Genomic DNA, 17,811 nt, shown 5'->3' with positions numbered 1-17,811 from the left:
TAGCTCAGCACATTAGCAGGACTGTCCCCAGGCCTCACCACTACAGGGCCACCATTGTGGATAGGCCATACAGCTGTTTACTTGTGATTTTCCTAATTTCATTTTCACATCAACCTCAGAAGTAAGTGCTGTTATTATCTCCTGCCAGTCTCCAGAGTCAGAAAAACGAGTTACAAAGAGGCAACAGAATGTAAGGTCACATAGCTGTTAGGAAGTAAGCTGGGATTCAAAGCTGGCCAACCTGAAAAGGCCACACCCTTTCTTCTGTTCTAAATGGCCTTCTCAAGTTGTAAGACCTGGGCACAGCAAGAACGATAGAAGCAGAAGTGTGAGGCCTTTGGAATGCTGCAAAGAGAAAGAAAGCCTGTGGGGAGGATCAAGACAAGAATAGAAAGTTAGGCTTGCTCTGTCACCAGGATTCTAGCTCTGGGAGCCCCCACAAAGATGATGTTCTATAGTATGGAGTTAGAGGGAACACAAATTTCTGCTTAACAGAGTGCCCCTGAGAGGATTGAGAACTTATTTTTGTTAGCCTCCAGTAGTATAAATAGTATCTTTTAAAATGTCATCCTTACTTATTTTGTGTGATCAAAGAGCAGGTTATGGAAGTCAGTTCTCTTCTTCTATGGTACACATCCTGGGATCAAACTAAGGTCATCAGGCCTAGCACAGGAGCCTTCACCTATGGAACCTTCTCACTGGTCTCTATATTCCGTTTCATAAAAGGCAAGATTAGCAAGTTGGCAAGGCAAGTGGAATCCTCATCTTTGCTGTTATCCTCCCTGAACCTCTTAAATTTTGTATACTGTTTGCATTTCAACTAAGCTGTGGGGTACCTTTAATGTGTTTAAATTTCACAACACCTATATGTTCCCTGGTAGGACCACAGGTAGGACATCTCTTAGATAATGTTGTTCTATAAAGAAGCAGTCACAGATGAATGTCAATGACCTTGAATAAGAAGAACAATTTCAAGTAATTTCCATCTCCTAGATACCCTGGATAGTTCTGCGCAATCTAGTAAGCAGTTATAAGATCAGTGGGTATTGTATGACTGAATGGTGGTAGAGTGGCTGTCACATTGGGAGGCGCACCACACCCACTGGAGTAAGGAGCAGACGGTAGAGGGAGTGCAGATGGGTTGCCCAAGACCCAGAGAGACCTAAGATGGCAATATTGTCATTTTGAACATGTTGTGCAGGTACTTGGCCCTCTGGGAAGGAGGAAGCCAGTTAGCCTAGAATCAAGACATGAGCCCTGACAGCTGTTCTTTCTTACATACGACAGCCTTAGGCATAGAGAGCCTCACTGCCACTTGTTCCTCTCTAAAACATCTCAAGGAGTGCATACTGATTCCTCCAGAAGTGCCAAGTTTCTCTCCCAACAGATATAGCAGGACCGCTTAAAAGATTCCATATTCCTCTAGGACACAAGCCTCAGGACAGCCACAGAGGAACTGAGCTCCATGGTATAGGTGGAGCATCTAAGGTCCCAGAGCCCACCTCCACCCAGACTTGGGGAGAGAGCAGGCAGGCCAAAGCTGCTGGCTCTCGGCTTGGCTTACATAACTCCTGACTCCTCAAGTCCCTGGAAACTGAGGCCAATTCCCTGGAAGATCACTCTGTTCTCTTCTGTTTTTTCAAGAAGAAAGCCAGCCTGATCACTGGCTCTGAAGACTGTGTGAGAATGTCCCGTTTCCTTCTTCCACTGAGTGCCTGCCATCATGGCAGCTGTTTAGTCAGGTTCTTCTTGAACCTGCCTGGATCTCATAGCTCCCTGTATGTTTGGTTTGCATTTTAAAGAACTTCACTTTATCTTACGTGTACCCTCCTGTTTCCAAAAGGAATCTGAGGACTTACGGCCAAGGAAATAAGCAATGAAGTAAGCTCGTTAGGAAGACAGGAAATGAGAAACAGGGAAAGGAGGCAAAAGGAATGTGATCTCCCTGATGCCTGTGTTCACAGAGGAGGCATCAGGTCTTTTATTGAAGTATCCCAAAAGAAGAAGCAGTCCTCCCTCAGGGAGTCGAGGGGAGGGTAATAAGGTAAATTGTTTAAAATAACAAACTTCACTGAAAGTTGAAAGATGTCTTACCTAGCACTAAAAGCAGCTTCTTACACGAAGCTTGATATTAGGGTCATTAAATACCCTTGCAGCAATGAGTAAGGATTTTATAGGCTATGCTTAAGGTAAATTTGGTGAGAATGGAGGAATACAACTAAAACACTCTCCAGGAAGGTCATGCTTTCTGGGACACATTAGCTTTCCTGGAGCCTCGGTGTGTTACAGGTGTGGCTCAGATGGGAGAGTGCTTGTGCACCAAGTGCAAAAGTGCACCAGTGCTGGGCTCATTCCTCTGTGCCACATAGACTGAGCATGCTTGTCATCCCAGCACTCAGGAGGTGGATGCAGAAGGCTCAGCTATATAGACAGTTCAGGGCTATCCTGGCCTATCTGAGACCCTGTCTATAAATAAATTACTAAATGAATGAATACATAAATAGATAACACACTTTAATTTTTGTAGCAGATATTTTGAAGTGGAGGATCTAGTAGGATCTCTACTGTTCAGTGTAAGAGCACAAGGCTTAGAGTAGCTAGGTAGATACAGAATAGGAACATCTATGAACCAAGACACTTATATGTTTCTCCTGCATTCGGAGGACCCATGTATCACCTCCACAGTCAACATCAGCACCATCAGCACCTGTGGGAGTAGATCTGTCAACATCAGTGCCCAAACAGTGACTGATCTGAAGCCGTGGCTGCAAGAGGAAATCGTTCCTTCTGGTGTTTGCTCATTTTGAGTCTGTGGTCGAATGGCTGCAGCCTCCTCATCTGGCTGCATGTGGCATATGCAGACTTGCTCATCAGACCTGGTTGAGAACCAGAGAGGCAAACACAGGGGCCCAGTGACTAGGTGGATGTTGACTGGAAGCTAGTGGGACCCTGGAACTGTTAATCTGCTAAAGAGGAGGCAAGGAAGAAAAACACGCTCTTCTGCACAAGTCTCACCAGTGATGGAGGCAGAAGACCACATGGGACAGTGCTAAGGCAGAATCCTACTACCCAGGTCTTACTGTGGTGAGTGAAGAAGGTGACCCTCAGAAGAGAAGGCAACTGTCCAGGTAGGCAGTTTTGCTGGCTGGGTGCTCCTAGATGAGCAGCCTTCCCTGGGGACAAACCTTAGCTCTAAGACAGACGTGGCTTCTTCTAAGCAAGTCAGACCTCAACATCGAAGAATCCTTGTCTTGTCGGTTTTAGTCTTAACAAGAATAGAACAAGCTTCTGGAACAAGACACATGGAGTCAGGAGAAGTGGCCTTAAGTGAAAACACAGCTGTGGGGTTTACAGACTACACTGCAGGGAGGCGTCATCCAGTGGGAGCGGCCAGCCTCGCTATAGACTTTCCAACACTAATGAATTGGGAACTCCATGATGAACAGGGTTTAGTTTGAGGGTTCCTGTGCCAGAAGATGGATGTATTTTTCTTGAAAGACCAAGGTGCCAGAACTCTTGATGATTACGTTACTGGAGCGATGTCCTTTTTTGTGGTTTGTGAAGTTGAGCGTCAGGACTGCAGGATTTTCTTGCTCTTTCTTACTCTTAATTTTTCCAGGTCAGAACCAGAGCTTGGAGCAGGGAAGAAAATCCTGCTGAATGAGCAAGTTCTTTCTTAAAAAGCTCTTCAAGTCCAAAAAGACTTCAGTGGACTTAGGAGAAAGAAATTTAATACATTGCCATAGAATCACTGTTAACCAAGTTAAAGCAAAGCCCACAGCATCTTTGTCTTATGAAAGAAAGCAAAGAGGAGATGGAAAAAAGAAATAATGCTTAGGAAATCCAAACCAAACAATGAAGACTAACGAAGGAAAACTAAAGATCACTTCAAAGAATGTGAAGATTCCCTCCTAATAAGATTTTTCAATTTCAAAACCTAAGCTTCAGGTGGGAGGGACTTTTCTGTTCCTTTCAAGTATGCCATAACTGGCATTCCCTAACTGTTGGCCCTGTGTAGGATTGGCTGCCTTCCCCTTAAGCAGCAGTTAGATACCCTGCAAGACCCAGAAACTGTGGGGAGCATCGACCATGGGCAGCTGAGAGGCTTCCCAGACCACTCCTGACCTGAGCTTGAACCTGAGTCCTAACAGCTAGCAAATTGAAGCAAGCTCAGCCTCCAGGAGAACCCAAGGTGGGCTGAACTAGAACAATCCTAGACAGAAAACTACCGCTCAACTTTCACCACTGACCTCTATCTGTACATCCCTGTGAGGGAACCCTGATTGCTCTTCCAAAGCGCCTGCTCAGACCACACCCACTCTCATGCCAGGGTTGCATGTACCTTCAGGGCCCAAGCAGAAGCCCTGGTGCCCAGGAGAGGTCATCTTGCAGCTATTGTGAACAAGACAGGGAATTCCTTGATTTTTTAAAAAAATATTTATTTATCGTTGTGAATGTGTACATACACTTACAGTGTGCCAATGAAATGGTTCGTGTGTGGAGGTCAGAAATAAGTTGTGGGAGTCAGCTCTTTCCTTTCACCATGTGGATTCCCAGAATTGAACTCAGGTTATCAGGCTTGGTAGCAAGTCCCCTAACCCACTGAGCCTTCTTACTACCTACATGGAATTCTTCAACTTTTGCCCAAGGTCAAACAAGTAGTTTTTAAAAACACCAAAAGCTTTCAGCTTCTATCTTCCTTAGGTGATAAGTTTTTTTTTGTTGTTGTTGTTTTTGGTTTTTGGTTTTTTGGGTTTTGTTTTTTTTTGTTTTTTTTTTTTTTGGTTTTTACGAGACAGGGTTTCTCTGTTTTGGAGGCTATCAGTCCAGCCTGGCCTCGAACTCACAGAGATCCGCCTGCCTCTGCCTCCCAAGTGCTGGGATTAAAGGCGTGCGCCACCAACGCCCGGCCAGGTGATAAGTTTTAAGACCCAGCTGCCTAGTTGGGCATTTGGGCAGGACAGCTGTGTACCTGAGCTGTGAAAGGCTGCCTTGCTCACTGGCCCAGGGGACACCACATACACACTGACCACTCTTTCCTGCCCCATTCCATCACCTTCTGTTGGTCAATCTTAGAATGTGATTGGATCCACTGAGTTGACCAGGCTAGGATCCAGAGTAAGGCTATGAGCCTTTTACTAGTCATAAAAAACACCTCGATGGCTTCCTAACAAGGGTCGGTGTGTTCATTCATTCATATTGAACTTTGTACCTGTAGGCACCTACATACCTGTAGATATGCCTAATGGCTTGGCTTCTCTGAGAAACAGCATGCCATCCTAGGGTGAATTTCAGAGCTTCAGTGAAGAGTGCCCCCACCCTGTCCCATCTCTACTTCTCCACCCTTGGCTTTTCTTTAATTACCTGCCCATCTCTAAGGTCACACACAGTCTGCTGTCTGATCACAGCACCTGATCCTCCCACCTCCCCAAAGTTCACAAACACCTAGAAAGCCAGTATATCCCAGTGCTTTGCAATGTAGTATAGACTTCAGTTCTGCTGCTTACTGACCAATATAGGTCTACCAAATCTCTCAAACACAGAGTAGTATGAGAATTTAATAAGATCACATGAAAGATGTTTAGAACAGATTTACTTAATAAATATTACTTTCATACATAACATCTTTCACTCAGACCCTCTGTTTTCTTTCATTTGGGCTTCATTTTTCTATCATGTCTGTCAGTTCTTCAGTTCCCTGATCTATCTGTGTCCATCTGTTGCCATATCAAATTGCCTTTCCTTGCTCATTATTCATCTCTCAGACTTTGTGGAACAATCCAGCGTTGAACCAAATTGGCTTTCTTCACTCTAATGCCAAGGTTGCAGAGGGTTACTCACTAATCCCAGCTTCTAAGTGCTCCCCAGCAGTCCTCATGCTTGACCCCCTCCAAAGAAGCTTCAACCTTCATCCTTTCCTCAAACTTACAGTCCTCTCGCCAAACTCTCCATTCCTTGTAGATAAGTTGACTTCCTAGTTCTCAAGGGGGAAAAAAACAAAAACAACAAGCAGAAAGCATATTAGAGTGTTCCAAATCCTCCTTGCCTGGTCTACAGATGGTCGCATCCCTACTCACCCTTTCTGTCCTCTGCAGTAGAGAAGAGGTCTTCATTATGCATTGGATCCCAGTCCCTGGTGATCTCAGAAACAACCAGTCTTTACTTCCATGTCTTTTGTCTCTCGTCTCCTACTGTAGTCACTTCTTCTTAAAAAGATTGTCACTCTCAGATCTACCCCTTCATTCCCTCATTGGGCTGTCCCACTGCATTTCCTCTTTCCTCTTTCCTACAACTGTTTGAAGTGTCACTTAGAATCACATTTCCTTGCCTTCTCACTTTTCAGTCTATCTCTTAACCACCTCTGGTCCCCACCCCACCCCCACTTTCCCCAGATCCCATTCTTCCCAGATCCAGTGGGGCCCTGTTTGGGATGCGCATTCCTCTCCTACATGACCTTTTAGACAGGTGTAACAAACTGGCTTGACTGTTCCTTCCTTAAGGCATATTTCCCCTTAGCTTCTTTAAGACATAAATCAAGACCCACAGCCACTCCTTCTTCGTTTCCGCCCCAGGTCTCTCTTGGAGGTGTTTCCCAGGACTCCACTAAGATTCTTTTCTTTCCAATACTCTCTCAAGACAGTCTCATTCACTGCAGTAAGTTGTCATCTTGCCAGATGAAGCCTGTAGATACAGTTCCACCTGGAAACCTCAGGACCACATATCCAGCAGCCTTCTGACCATCTCCACAAAAAACAAATAAATCAGCAACTCCAAATGGGACCCAAACTTTCCTCCCAAACCTACCATCCCTCGTTGCCTGGGGGTGGGTGGGCAGACACACCATCTGCTCTGCGTCTGAGGCAGAGCATCTTCAACAGTGTCTGTGACACCTCCATTCCCCCTTAGTATCTAGACCAGCAGAGTCCCATGATACTAGCAACAGGCAAAGAGAAGAGCTTGGATTGAGTTTAAAGCTCTGTTACTATTGTGCTGTGGACAGATTACTTAATGTCTTGTTTGTGTGAGTGTATATGTGTGTGCACATGTGAGCTTGTATATATGTGTACATGTAGACCAAAGAACAACCTCAAGAGTAGTTCCTAGAGTGTTCACTATTATTTTGTGTCTCTCTCTGTCCTGGGATTCAAGTAAGCTCGAGTGGCTGGTGATCAAATCCCAGGGATCTGCTTGTTTCCACCTTCCCAACACTATTACAGACATGCTCACAGATACACATTATGCCTCGCTTTTTAAAAAATGGGAATCAAACTCAGGTCCTTCTGCCTGTAAGGCAAGTACTTTACCAACTAAGTTATCTCCTTAGCCTCTCTCAGCTGAGGTATCTCCATAGCCACACACACCCCTCCTTCAACAAGATCTCAATATGTAGCCCATTCTGTCCTTAAAACTGTGACCTTCCTGTCTCACCATCCTGAGTGTTAAGACTATAGGCATTTAACACAGAACCTAGCTAATTCTTGATCTTTCTCAGCCCCAAGTTCCTCATGTATTAAAAAGGAATTAGGACAGCTAATTCAGTTGGTTGTCATCAGGATAAGGGGAAGCCTTCACTGGGTCTGCATTTGGTAAATATGAGTACCCCGTTCAATAGCTGAGTGACCATCTGTCCTGTCCCTCCCACCACGTGACTTGTCTTATTGTTAGATTGCTATTTTTGTAGTTTCCTGACCTTGGAGCTCCTCCTAAGGTCACATTTACCAGTGTTTTCATGACAGAGGACCACCACAGTACCTATTCATCCCTCCTTTTTTTCACATTTGGGGCTAGGTGTCCCATTACATGGTTTGATGTAAGCTGTTTCTGGATGCCTCCATCCCCACAACCCCACCTGAGGCCCAGGTCTTATCTCTTCAGTCTGTCAGGATGGCCTTGCTTGAAGCCTTTCTCCTGCAGCCTTGCTCTCACATCAGCCCATCTCTGCCTGACAACCAGGTGTCTTCTCTGACACTTGCTGTGGTTTCCCTTTCTGACCATGTAATTCCTCATACTCTTGCATGCAACTTGCCTGATCAGCTTAGTCCCCTTGTCTCCCTAAAGCCAACAGATATCCCTGTCCTTCCTGACGTCGTCCCCCTATCATGGTAACAGAGGGGAATGCACTTGGGGGTGGTTGAGCAGCAGAATAGTACAGTTCCTGGTGTGACCAGTAGGATAGGCAGAGACATTCAGCAAAGACCAGCTCTACCGAACCCTGGAGCAAAAACCCTAGGCATCAGGAACGATGTAAAACGAGATTGGAACATGCTAGTCTTTACTCAAAACCAAAGTAGTGCTACCTTGTCGTGAAGAACCCAGGGAACTTTCCGCTGTGCTGTTTTCACCTCTTTCTCCCAACCCTTTGTTGACATAGTCTTTGCAATTTCCATGGTGTGCAGTCAAATGTGCAGCCTGCTTTACCCACCCACCCCAAGTTTCCCAAATTGAGAATTCCTCATGAACAGATCCACAACCGTCTACTCTCCCACATGGACTGCGTGGGGCCTGTTTTGTCCCCACCTCTGCCACCATTGCTGGCTTATTAGTATCAATGCAGTAGTAGGTTGTAGTTGTGATTAGTATATTGTTGTTGTAATTGCTTTGCTATGCAGTTGTTTTGATTTGTTTGGGGAAATTTCTTGTTGACATAAAATCTCAGTAGGTAACCCAGAATAGCCTTGAACTTTGGTCCTTTTGCCTCAGCATCCCAAGTGCTAGAATTAGAGGCAAATACAACCAGAACCTATTTTTAACATTTTCCTGGTTTTTAGTATGTATTAGTTATCTAAAATAATGGGTTCATTTTGACCTTGTTACATACATACATAACGTGCTTTGATCATAGCCAACCCGTATCACTGTGTCTTGTCCCCACTCCCCTTGCCCTTCCGCAATAGAAAGAAGCACTTCTCTCATGTCTTTTTCAATTTAGATTCTGTGTATGAGACAAAATATATTTATCTCCTGAGGTCTGTTTTTTTATTTAATATCCATTTCCCATCAAATGACAAATTTTCATTCTTTTTGTTGTTGTTTTTCCATTTTCCGTATACACATGTGGGTTTATGTGTAGATGGGTGTGGATACATGTAGAGGCTTGGGGATCATACTCATTGCTTTTCCACTTGGTTCTTTGAGGCATCAAACACAGCATTTACTGATATGGCTAGTCTTTCACGCCAGCTTGCTCTGGAGATCCTTGACTCTACTTCACAGGATTGGAATTTAGCATTTATGTGGGATCTAGGGATCCTGCTCTGGTCCTCACACTTAAACAAGGGGTGCTTTAACCACTGGGCATCTCCCCAGTCCCCATTCTTTTTTATTGCTGAATAAACTCCACTATGTGTATGTTGCATATTTTCTTTCTTTCTTTTTTCTTTTTAGTTTAGTTAACTATATTTCATGGGCATCGGTGTGAAGGTGTCAGAGCCCCTGGAACTGAAGTTGCAGGCATTTATGAGCTGCCATGAAGGTGCTGGGAATTGAACCTAGGTCCTCTGGAAGAGCAGCCAGTGCTCTTAATCATTGAGCCATCTCCCCAGCCCCATGTACACATTGTGGTTCTGTGGACATGCTATGAGGAGACTGCTTTAGTACAGATGAATACATAGGTGTCTGTTGTGCTGGCCTTGACTCCTGCAGGCATATATCCAGACGTGGAAGAACCGGACCTGGGGGCTTCCTCCCTCCCTCCCTCCCTCCCTCCCTCCCTCCCTCCCTCCCTCCCTTCCTCTCTCTCTTCCTTCCCCTCTCTCTCCCTTCCTTCCTTCCTTTTTTTTTGAGACTCCTCCACACTGATTTCCATAGTAACTGAACTAAATTCTTTTTTTATTTAACTGAAATAGAGGCCTGATTAGAGCCAAGGTATACTCTGTAGGAAAAGCATGCCTTTGACTCCAGTGAAGTTCCTGGCTTTGTGGTGGTAAAGAAGAATTTGTTTCTGGTTTGAATGTTCATCTGGGTCAGTAAGAGGACAGACCATTCCCAAGAGTGTGTTTTGCTCCAAGGGAGAGATAAATTGTCCAGTGTCTAATGGTGCAGATCATTAGTTCTGCTAACAACCTATAGGGAAGATCATAACAGTGTATCCCCTAACATGTAGTTAGTATAGCTGTATTTTCCCTGGTGGTTTAAAAGTCCAGGGAATTTGTAAAGATAGTAATTGGCTCCACATTTGGAAATGCCAAAGCTGCCTAATCCCTGGGCCCTAGCAAGACGGATAGTAAAGCTGCCTGAGCTCTGTGAAGTTCTATATTCACCCAAGGTCTCCTTGCCAGAGTTCTGAAAGAAATCAAGATTCCCCCTGTTCCTCTCTTCACCTTCAGAAATGGGATCTCCAAGACAATGTGTCCCTAACCAGATTTTGGCCTCTCTTCCCTCCCAGCAGTGTAATACTTACCTACTTGGTTGTTCAAATCAAACCCTTGAACCTTGATTCTCCTTTCTGTCACCATATTCATCAGCACATTCTGTTGATTCTATTTCTGAAACTTACTGCCATTTAGATCTCAAGTACCCGTTTCTCTCTACCTTGCCTACCCAGCCTCCAGTCCCCACTCCCATTCCCTCAGCCTCAGTAGCAACCCTGTGTGGGCTCCCATTTCTCCTCTTCCTGCAGAAAACGTAGTAGCCAGCCAGGAGGTTTTCCCAAACTGAGCTGTGGTGACATCATCCACCCCTGTCTTAGAGCATATCAGGAACCTTCCTTTGGTGTTAGGACAGAGGTCAACGATTCCAATAGAGCCAAGAGCCAAGAATGTTCTGAGTAGTTTGCCGGTCCTCCCCCATCAGCAGTATCAACACCCATTGTGGCCCTTGTATCTGTTGGGCCAGCTTCCCTAGCCATCCTTCAGTTTCTGCAGCTCCTGCCCCAGGACCTTTATACATGCTATGTCTTCTGCCAAGGACAACTCTTTGCTCCCCTCGCTTGGGGTCTAGTCACCCCTTCTTCCCACAGGTCAGCTCATTCCATTTCCTGGAAATATGGTAAGTTGTAGTTTGTTCCCCATAAAGGTTCCAAGACCTCTCTCCAGTTCAAACTTCTACATATACCTGGACATTCCTTAGTCTAGAGATCTGATGGACTATGGGCTCCAAAAAGGTGTCTCTTCACTGTTATGGCGCCCCTGTGTCCTCTGCTAGCTCAGTGGCAGGCACAAAAGGTGCTTCGTGAGCACTGATTACATGCCCAAAACATAAGATGATCCAGGTGACAGTATTTGTTGATGGCAGAGTTCTGTGAGGTGTAGGCTCTTCTAGGGTAAGAGGCTGAAGTGCTCTACAACACATTCACTGAAGGAAATTGATTTTTATTTCTCAATGAGTCAAACTTGTTTTTCTTTTCTCTCTTTGTTTAGTTGAAGCTTGCTTTTACTCTGGACCATGAGACTGGAATGCCTCAAGGATGTCATATCTATGAGTACCGAGACAGCAACAAGTAAGCCACCCACTCCTTGGGAAACACTGCGTAGGCATGCTGGGTAGCTGTGGCAGGCTCTCCATCTCAGGCTTCCCTTCCAGAGGGATCTCAAACTTTTTGCCACTGTGTGAGAAAATGTCTGGCACACACACACAAAATATCCCCCCCCACAAAGTCTCTTTTGCCTTTAAATATAAATAGAAAAGAACTTGTATAGGGGTCTGGGGCCGTGACTCAAAGTGTTTACTGTGAAAGTGTGAGGACCTGAGTTTGAACCCCCAGAACCCACATAAAGCCAAGTTCAATAGCACAAGCCTATAACTTGAGTATCCCTATGGTGAGATTGGAGGGAGAGAGAAGAGAATCCTCAAAGCTCACAGGCTAGCTAGCCTGGTGTACGGAGAGTCCCTATGTCAAACACGGTAGAGGATGAGAACCAACACTGACGCTGTCCTCTTACCTCCACATACTCATGGACATTTACACACCGAGCACACATCATACACACACATATACACATCATACATACATGTATGAAGATCAAACGTGTGAGAGAGAAATAACAATGAGTAAGAAGTGTGTTTGGAAACAAGCCTTCCTTTTCAGGCTCCCCTCCACCCTGTGCTAATCCCTTGCCTGCTTATCTGATTCAGGTGTGACTTTGGCCTTTGTTGAGATTCTGTAGTCACTGCCTCCATATTTACTGCTTCTGTGGTAATCATGTGGCTTTTATACTTAGGAGTGTCTGGGTGTGTGCACAGATGGGAAGTGTAGCCCTATTAGAAAGTAACTCCTGGCATAATTTTAAAGTACCTCTTCTCTTTCTCAAAGAGAAACACCCTGACTCCCTGAGTGTGTGTTGTTAGCAAGACAGGAACAGTGGTGGTGAGTGAGGCAGAGGGAATATGCCATGATGACGATGAAGATGATGATGGTGATGGTGGTAATGATGATGATGATGATGATAGCAGCTCTATATTAGACTCCTGGGGACTGGCATGTGCCATTCCTGCTTAACCCTCATAACAGCCTGAAGAGTATGCTTTTATTACTATGCACTCCAGAAGCTGGGGCCTAGGGAACTCTGCCAGCTCACTCCAAGTAACTTGCATACACAGTCAACTTTAACATATTTATATTGGGAAAAGGCTAGGTGAAAGACAGTTGTTACCACTCCGGGAAACCACACTCAATAACGAGTAGGCCCAGACTGGACTTAAGAACAGTGTGTTCTGGTATCATTGTGTAACTATCCAAACTATGTAATCTTAGCCAGTTGAAGGAATAGGTACCTGCCAGGAAAGCCATTTATTATCTCCCAGAAGTAAAGACCATGTCTTCTTCAAAACCTCACTGCTGAGATATGAGTAGTAACCCTTGTGACTATATCTGCACTCAGATTGCCTTCCAGGTATCATTGCTATATCTTGATCTGTAGTTGCTATTGTATAACCCCAATTTCTACCTCATGAATCATAGAAAAGGTCAGTCAGGCATCCTCAATTTCCTCTCTGGAATGGTGCTACATCTAGAAGGCATTTCCAGTGCTTCTAACAGTCATTGTGTTTGAAATACCATCTTGGTTTCTTACCATGGTCAGGAGAGCAGCAAAGTCAATCTGGGATTCTCTGGAGTCATGGACGGGATGGGAGATGTGAGCAGATTCCTGGGTGGCTGGGCAAGCTTTGGGAGTGAGACACATAAGCCATAAACAGTGTAGCAGCCATTCTGCTCCCCTCCCATTGCTCCATTGCTCTCCATGTCTTGCTTCTGCTGATTGTTAATAGACGACACTCCTAGGCTGTAGCAGAAAAGTTTTGTTAAACCCAGTTTGAGTCCAACTCTCTGTTTTTGGAAAGGCAGTTGCAGTGTTCTTATTTAGAAGGTAAAGACAGAGTTCAGCCCAGTTCCGAAGCTGTTCAGTCCCAAATAAATATACAGAGGCTTATATTAATTATAAACGGTTTGGCCAATAGCTCAGGCTTCTTATTGGCTAGCTCTCTCCTAATCATTAACCCATTTCTTTTAAACTATGTACTGCCATGAGGCTATGACTTATCTGTAATGCTTGGAGCCCTGGCTCCACGGCACCCCTTCCTGCTGTTCACTCTGGTCTGCAGAAGAGAGCCACCACCCAACATCTTATGTTACAGACATCTTATGTTATATTATTTAGGTAAAGCAGGGATAGACAGAGTATGCTCTGGGTCCCTCTGTTAGAGTCTCCTGGACCTAAGTAAAATGTTGATTCTAACTTTGCTACTTTATGCCCTTTTCACTCCTTTCCATCTGCCAAACAAACTTAAGGCTCTTAGCTATCATTTTTATCAGGCTCTTCAGGGCTATCCGGAGCAAGCTGTCTCATCACTGGTCAAGGTGACAAATTCTGCATTTCAAGAAAACTCCCTCAAATCAATTCTTACTCATCTAGTCTTGTTTCCTGGCCCCTTTATGCAGCTCCTCAAATCTTGAAACTTGTGCTTTGGTATACAGTCTCTTGTCCCTAGGAGACCCACACATCCTTAACCCTGGCATGTCGAGGAGAGAGGCCTCTGTACATCTTCATTCTCCTATAAATGGCCCTTTTATCTCATCTAGGGAAGGGCAGACCAAAGATGGCTGTCTCTCTCACTTGCCTTCAGCTGTTTGTCACGCTCCTCCATTTGTTGTTAGTTCTGAGCAGAATCACCCTTGCCTTTCAGCAGCCAGACTGCCTCACATGCACCTCCTAGAGGTGTTCAGAGATACAGAGCCCTCTTCCCAGATTATTCCTGGTGTATTTCTTCAGCCATTGGAACAACTGGTTTTCCCACAAACCCTGTCCATGCCCATGTACCACTTTGTCCACTGCTTAACAGGTGTAAATGAGCTGGTCCCCTGACTCTTTTTTTTTTTTTTGAGACAGTATCTACTGGGTAGTCCAAACTGACCTTAAACTCATAATCATCCACCCTCAGCTTCCTAAATGCTGGGACTACAGATACAGTCCCAGTCTCTATCATTCTGCCTATTTCCCAGAACAACTGTAATCCTATCTGGATGGGCTCATATCTGCCAGGAAGCAGAGGTCAAGACAGATTTATATACAGTCTATAAAAAAAAGCAAACAAGAGACTGGCAGAGCAGTCATAGGCCTCTACACAAGCCTGCCACTGGGGAGAAATCAGGGAATAGAGGGGCTGTACTTACTTCTGAGTCACTTCAGCCAGCCTATGGGATGCCCCAGGGCCAGTGCTCTTTAGAGGCCACTCCCCTTCTTTAGGGCCTGTCCTGTGTTTGGGCTCCATACACATGGGGTAACTGCTGGACTTGACTCAAAAAGTAGCAGCAGGAAGAGGGCTTTGGGGCAGATGCACATCAGAGCTGAGCAGCCACTTGTAGGGCCATTGTCAGTCCACGTCCATGGCAGGGCATCCAAGTGCACTTCTCCTCCCTTGGGGAGGAGAGCAAAGGATTTTGGATCAAGTTCCATGTTTAATTCATCCCTTCCTCTGTTTGATTCTTCCCCTCTTCCTTCCCCCTGAATAAGTAGATGGAATATTTCCCAGCAGCCCTGACAACTTCAAACCAGCATCAGCACTTCCCAGTACTTTTGAAATGGCACTTTCTGTTTGTGCTTGGAGCTGTTGCCAGTTCCACAGACTATGGTGTTACCTAAGAGCCATGCACGGCAGAGGGTGAGCAACTCCAGGCCTCCTGCAAATGCAGACACTGCCAGGTCACTTCCTTGTTCCTTGTGAAGCCCCAGGTTAGGAGAAAGGGGAGCTGACATTAAGAGATAGGAAGGGCTTGCAGAGCTGGAGGCAGCACAGCCAGAAATGCCAGAAATCACCTCATGGGACCAGCTGCAGCTGGGATATGCATGTGGGAGTCAGCCGCACTCAGTGCAGGTGTGGGTTTCTGTGATCCCCTAACAGCAGGCGGAGTTTGGTATCTCTAGGATGCCAACACAGCTCCTGTTTCCAGGGTTGAACTCTGGGGTGATGTCTCCCCACTACCTACCACATAGAGGGTAATCCTTGACTCTTAGAATGAGATGACAGTAGTAACAGCAGCTAGGATACATTGGGTGCCAAAATACAGTGTTTCATTCACTTGCCTCCCCTAACAAAAAGTGGGAAAGCATGAATGTTCTCACTGCACAGAAAACAGAACCTGTGATCTGAGAGATGTTCTGCTCAAGGTCAAGTTGTATCTAAGAATCAGAGCAGACAAGCTTTTTCTAGGGCGTTGCCTCTTCTATGGGGTGCACAGCAGGCATGGGCCCAGAACAGCTAGGGAACTGATGCCAAGTTGCCTGGAGATCTGGGACAGGAAGTCAGCAAGACTAGGGTAGCTGCTGCCACATCAGGGTGTATACTACCTTCATGTATTGCATGCAGCACCTTCAGGGTTACAGTCTATACACATGTAATCTGTGCACATATGACCAAGATATTTATCAGCGAGGTTGAGTCAGCATCCTTTTCCTAGATTTAATAGAAGTAGGAGAGATGGGCGGAAGACATGAAGCCCTGACGTTTCTTACCAGAAGTTTCCCATGCTTCCAAGCTGGTACTTGGCCCTTCAGCTACTGCTCCCTTTCTCAGGCCAGAACTGTCCAAAGCAAGGACACATGAAAGCCAGAAAAATGGGCTGACTGTGTTGGCCACAGACATGCCACAGACCCATCAGTGCATATGCACAGTGGTCCATGTCCCAGCATGCTGTATGACACAGGCATTCCACTATGTTTTCTTCTGTGGTGTGTACTAGAAAATGAATTTGTACAGTAAACTCACGTTGTAAAACGTACTTTGAAACCATGATGTACATAGAGAAAAGCTACAGGCCCTAAGCATATAGTTCAAGGCACTTGTCTTAGTCATTGTTTTATTGCTGTGAAGAGAACTCTTAAGAAAGAAAGCATTTACAGGGACTCACTTACAGATTCAGAGGGTGCATCCATTATCATCATGGCAGGAAGCATGGTGACGCACAGGTAGACATGACACAGGAGCAGTAGCTGAGAGCTACACCTTGATCCATAGGCAGTGGGCAGAGAGAGAGAGAGAGATACTGGACCTGCTGGGAGCCTTTGAAACCCCAAAGTCCATTCCCAGTGACACACCTGCTCCAACAAGGCCACACCTAATCTTTCAAACAGTCACCAACTGGGGACTAAGCATGTAAATATATGAGCCTGTGGAGGGCATTTTCATTCAAACCAACACAGCAGTAGTAGAAAATGAACACAGCTGGGAGAGGTACCACGAGCCTGTAGTACAGCACTTAGGAGGTAGAAGCAGGAGAGTCTAAAGTTCAGGTCATCTTTGGCTGCATACTGAGTTTGAGACCAGCCTTGACCACAGGAGACTCTCTTTCAAAAAGATAGAAATGGAAAGAAAAAGAAAATGAACACACTCAGGTCAGGAAACCCACTGTTAAACACCCCCACACTTCATTTCCTACCCTTGCTCCCATTCAGAACCTTCCCTGCTACTACAAAAAAAAATGGAATCATTCAGTAAGTCTTAATTTTCCCTTTGAGTATTACATTAATGAGAATTCATCTTCATTGCTGTATATGATTGTGCTCCATTCATTTTCACTGTTACAGATGCTCCCTTAAAAGGCTGAAGATATAGCTCAATGATAGAGCACTTGCCTGGCATACTCATGGCTCTGTGTTTGATTCCTAAACATTGTAATAAAATAAAATAGTTTGAGAAACTAAGGGGGAATTTTTTTAAGAAAACAGTTAGCTGGAGAGATGGCTCAGAGGTTAAGAGCTCTGACTATTCTTCCAGAGATCCTGAATTCAATTCCCAACAACCACATGGTAGCTCACAACCATCTGTAATGAGATCTGGTGCCCTCTCCTGGTGTGCAGGCATACATGGAGGCAGAATGTTGTATACATAATAAATTAAATCTTTTAAAAAGGAAAACACTTGAATCAATTTTTTGAGAATTTATGTGCTATATTTTTATTATATTTACCCCTAGTTCCTCCTTCTAATTCCTCCCAGATCCATCCCCACCTCTCTACTCCCCCCAAATTCTTATCATTGTCATCTTCTTTCTTCATTAGCACATTGCTCTAATTTGTGCTGTCCATATACTTCTTTATCAGGAGCCTCACCTAAATAAAACTGACTCCTTTCTCTCCTAGAAGCTATCAGCTGTTCATGAGATCTCAGCAAAGGATGGAGATTTATAAACTTCTCCCCACTCTATGCTAGAATGTTGCATGGGCTTTATCTTGTGCAGGTCTTATGTTGGTAACCATGACTGCTATGAGTTCATGAGTGCAGCAATCATGTCATACCCAAAAGATACTGTTTCACTACAGTCCTCCCTGACCTCTAGACTGTTTGAGATGGTCCCTGAGCTTTGAAAAGAGTGTGATA

At 45.0% G+C, this 17,811-nt stretch overlaps 1 protein-coding gene across 3 annotated transcripts in view; it reads left to right on the top strand.

Annotated features, from left to right (window-relative positions):
- The window catches only part of Dis3l2 (DIS3 like 3'-5' exoribonuclease 2), a 330,069-nt gene that overhangs the window by 288,812 nt on the left and 23,446 nt on the right, over positions 1-17,811 (top strand). For all 3 annotated transcript variants that reach the window (XM_040753119.1, XM_040753118.1, XM_040753120.1), the window contains one exon: positions 11,358-11,437. In XM_040753119.1, the coding sequence (XP_040609053.1) occupies positions 11,358-11,437 (80 nt within the window). The remainder of the gene's footprint in view (positions 1-11,357; positions 11,438-17,811) is intronic.

The sequence above is a fragment of the Mesocricetus auratus genome, unplaced genomic scaffold (genome assembly GCF_017639785.1).
Source record: "Mesocricetus auratus isolate SY011 unplaced genomic scaffold, BCM_Maur_2.0 Super-Scaffold_100010, whole genome shotgun sequence".
Taxonomy (NCBI): Eukaryota; Metazoa; Chordata; class Mammalia; order Rodentia; family Cricetidae; genus Mesocricetus; species Mesocricetus auratus.
This window is presented reverse-complemented; position numbering and strand designations above follow the sequence as displayed.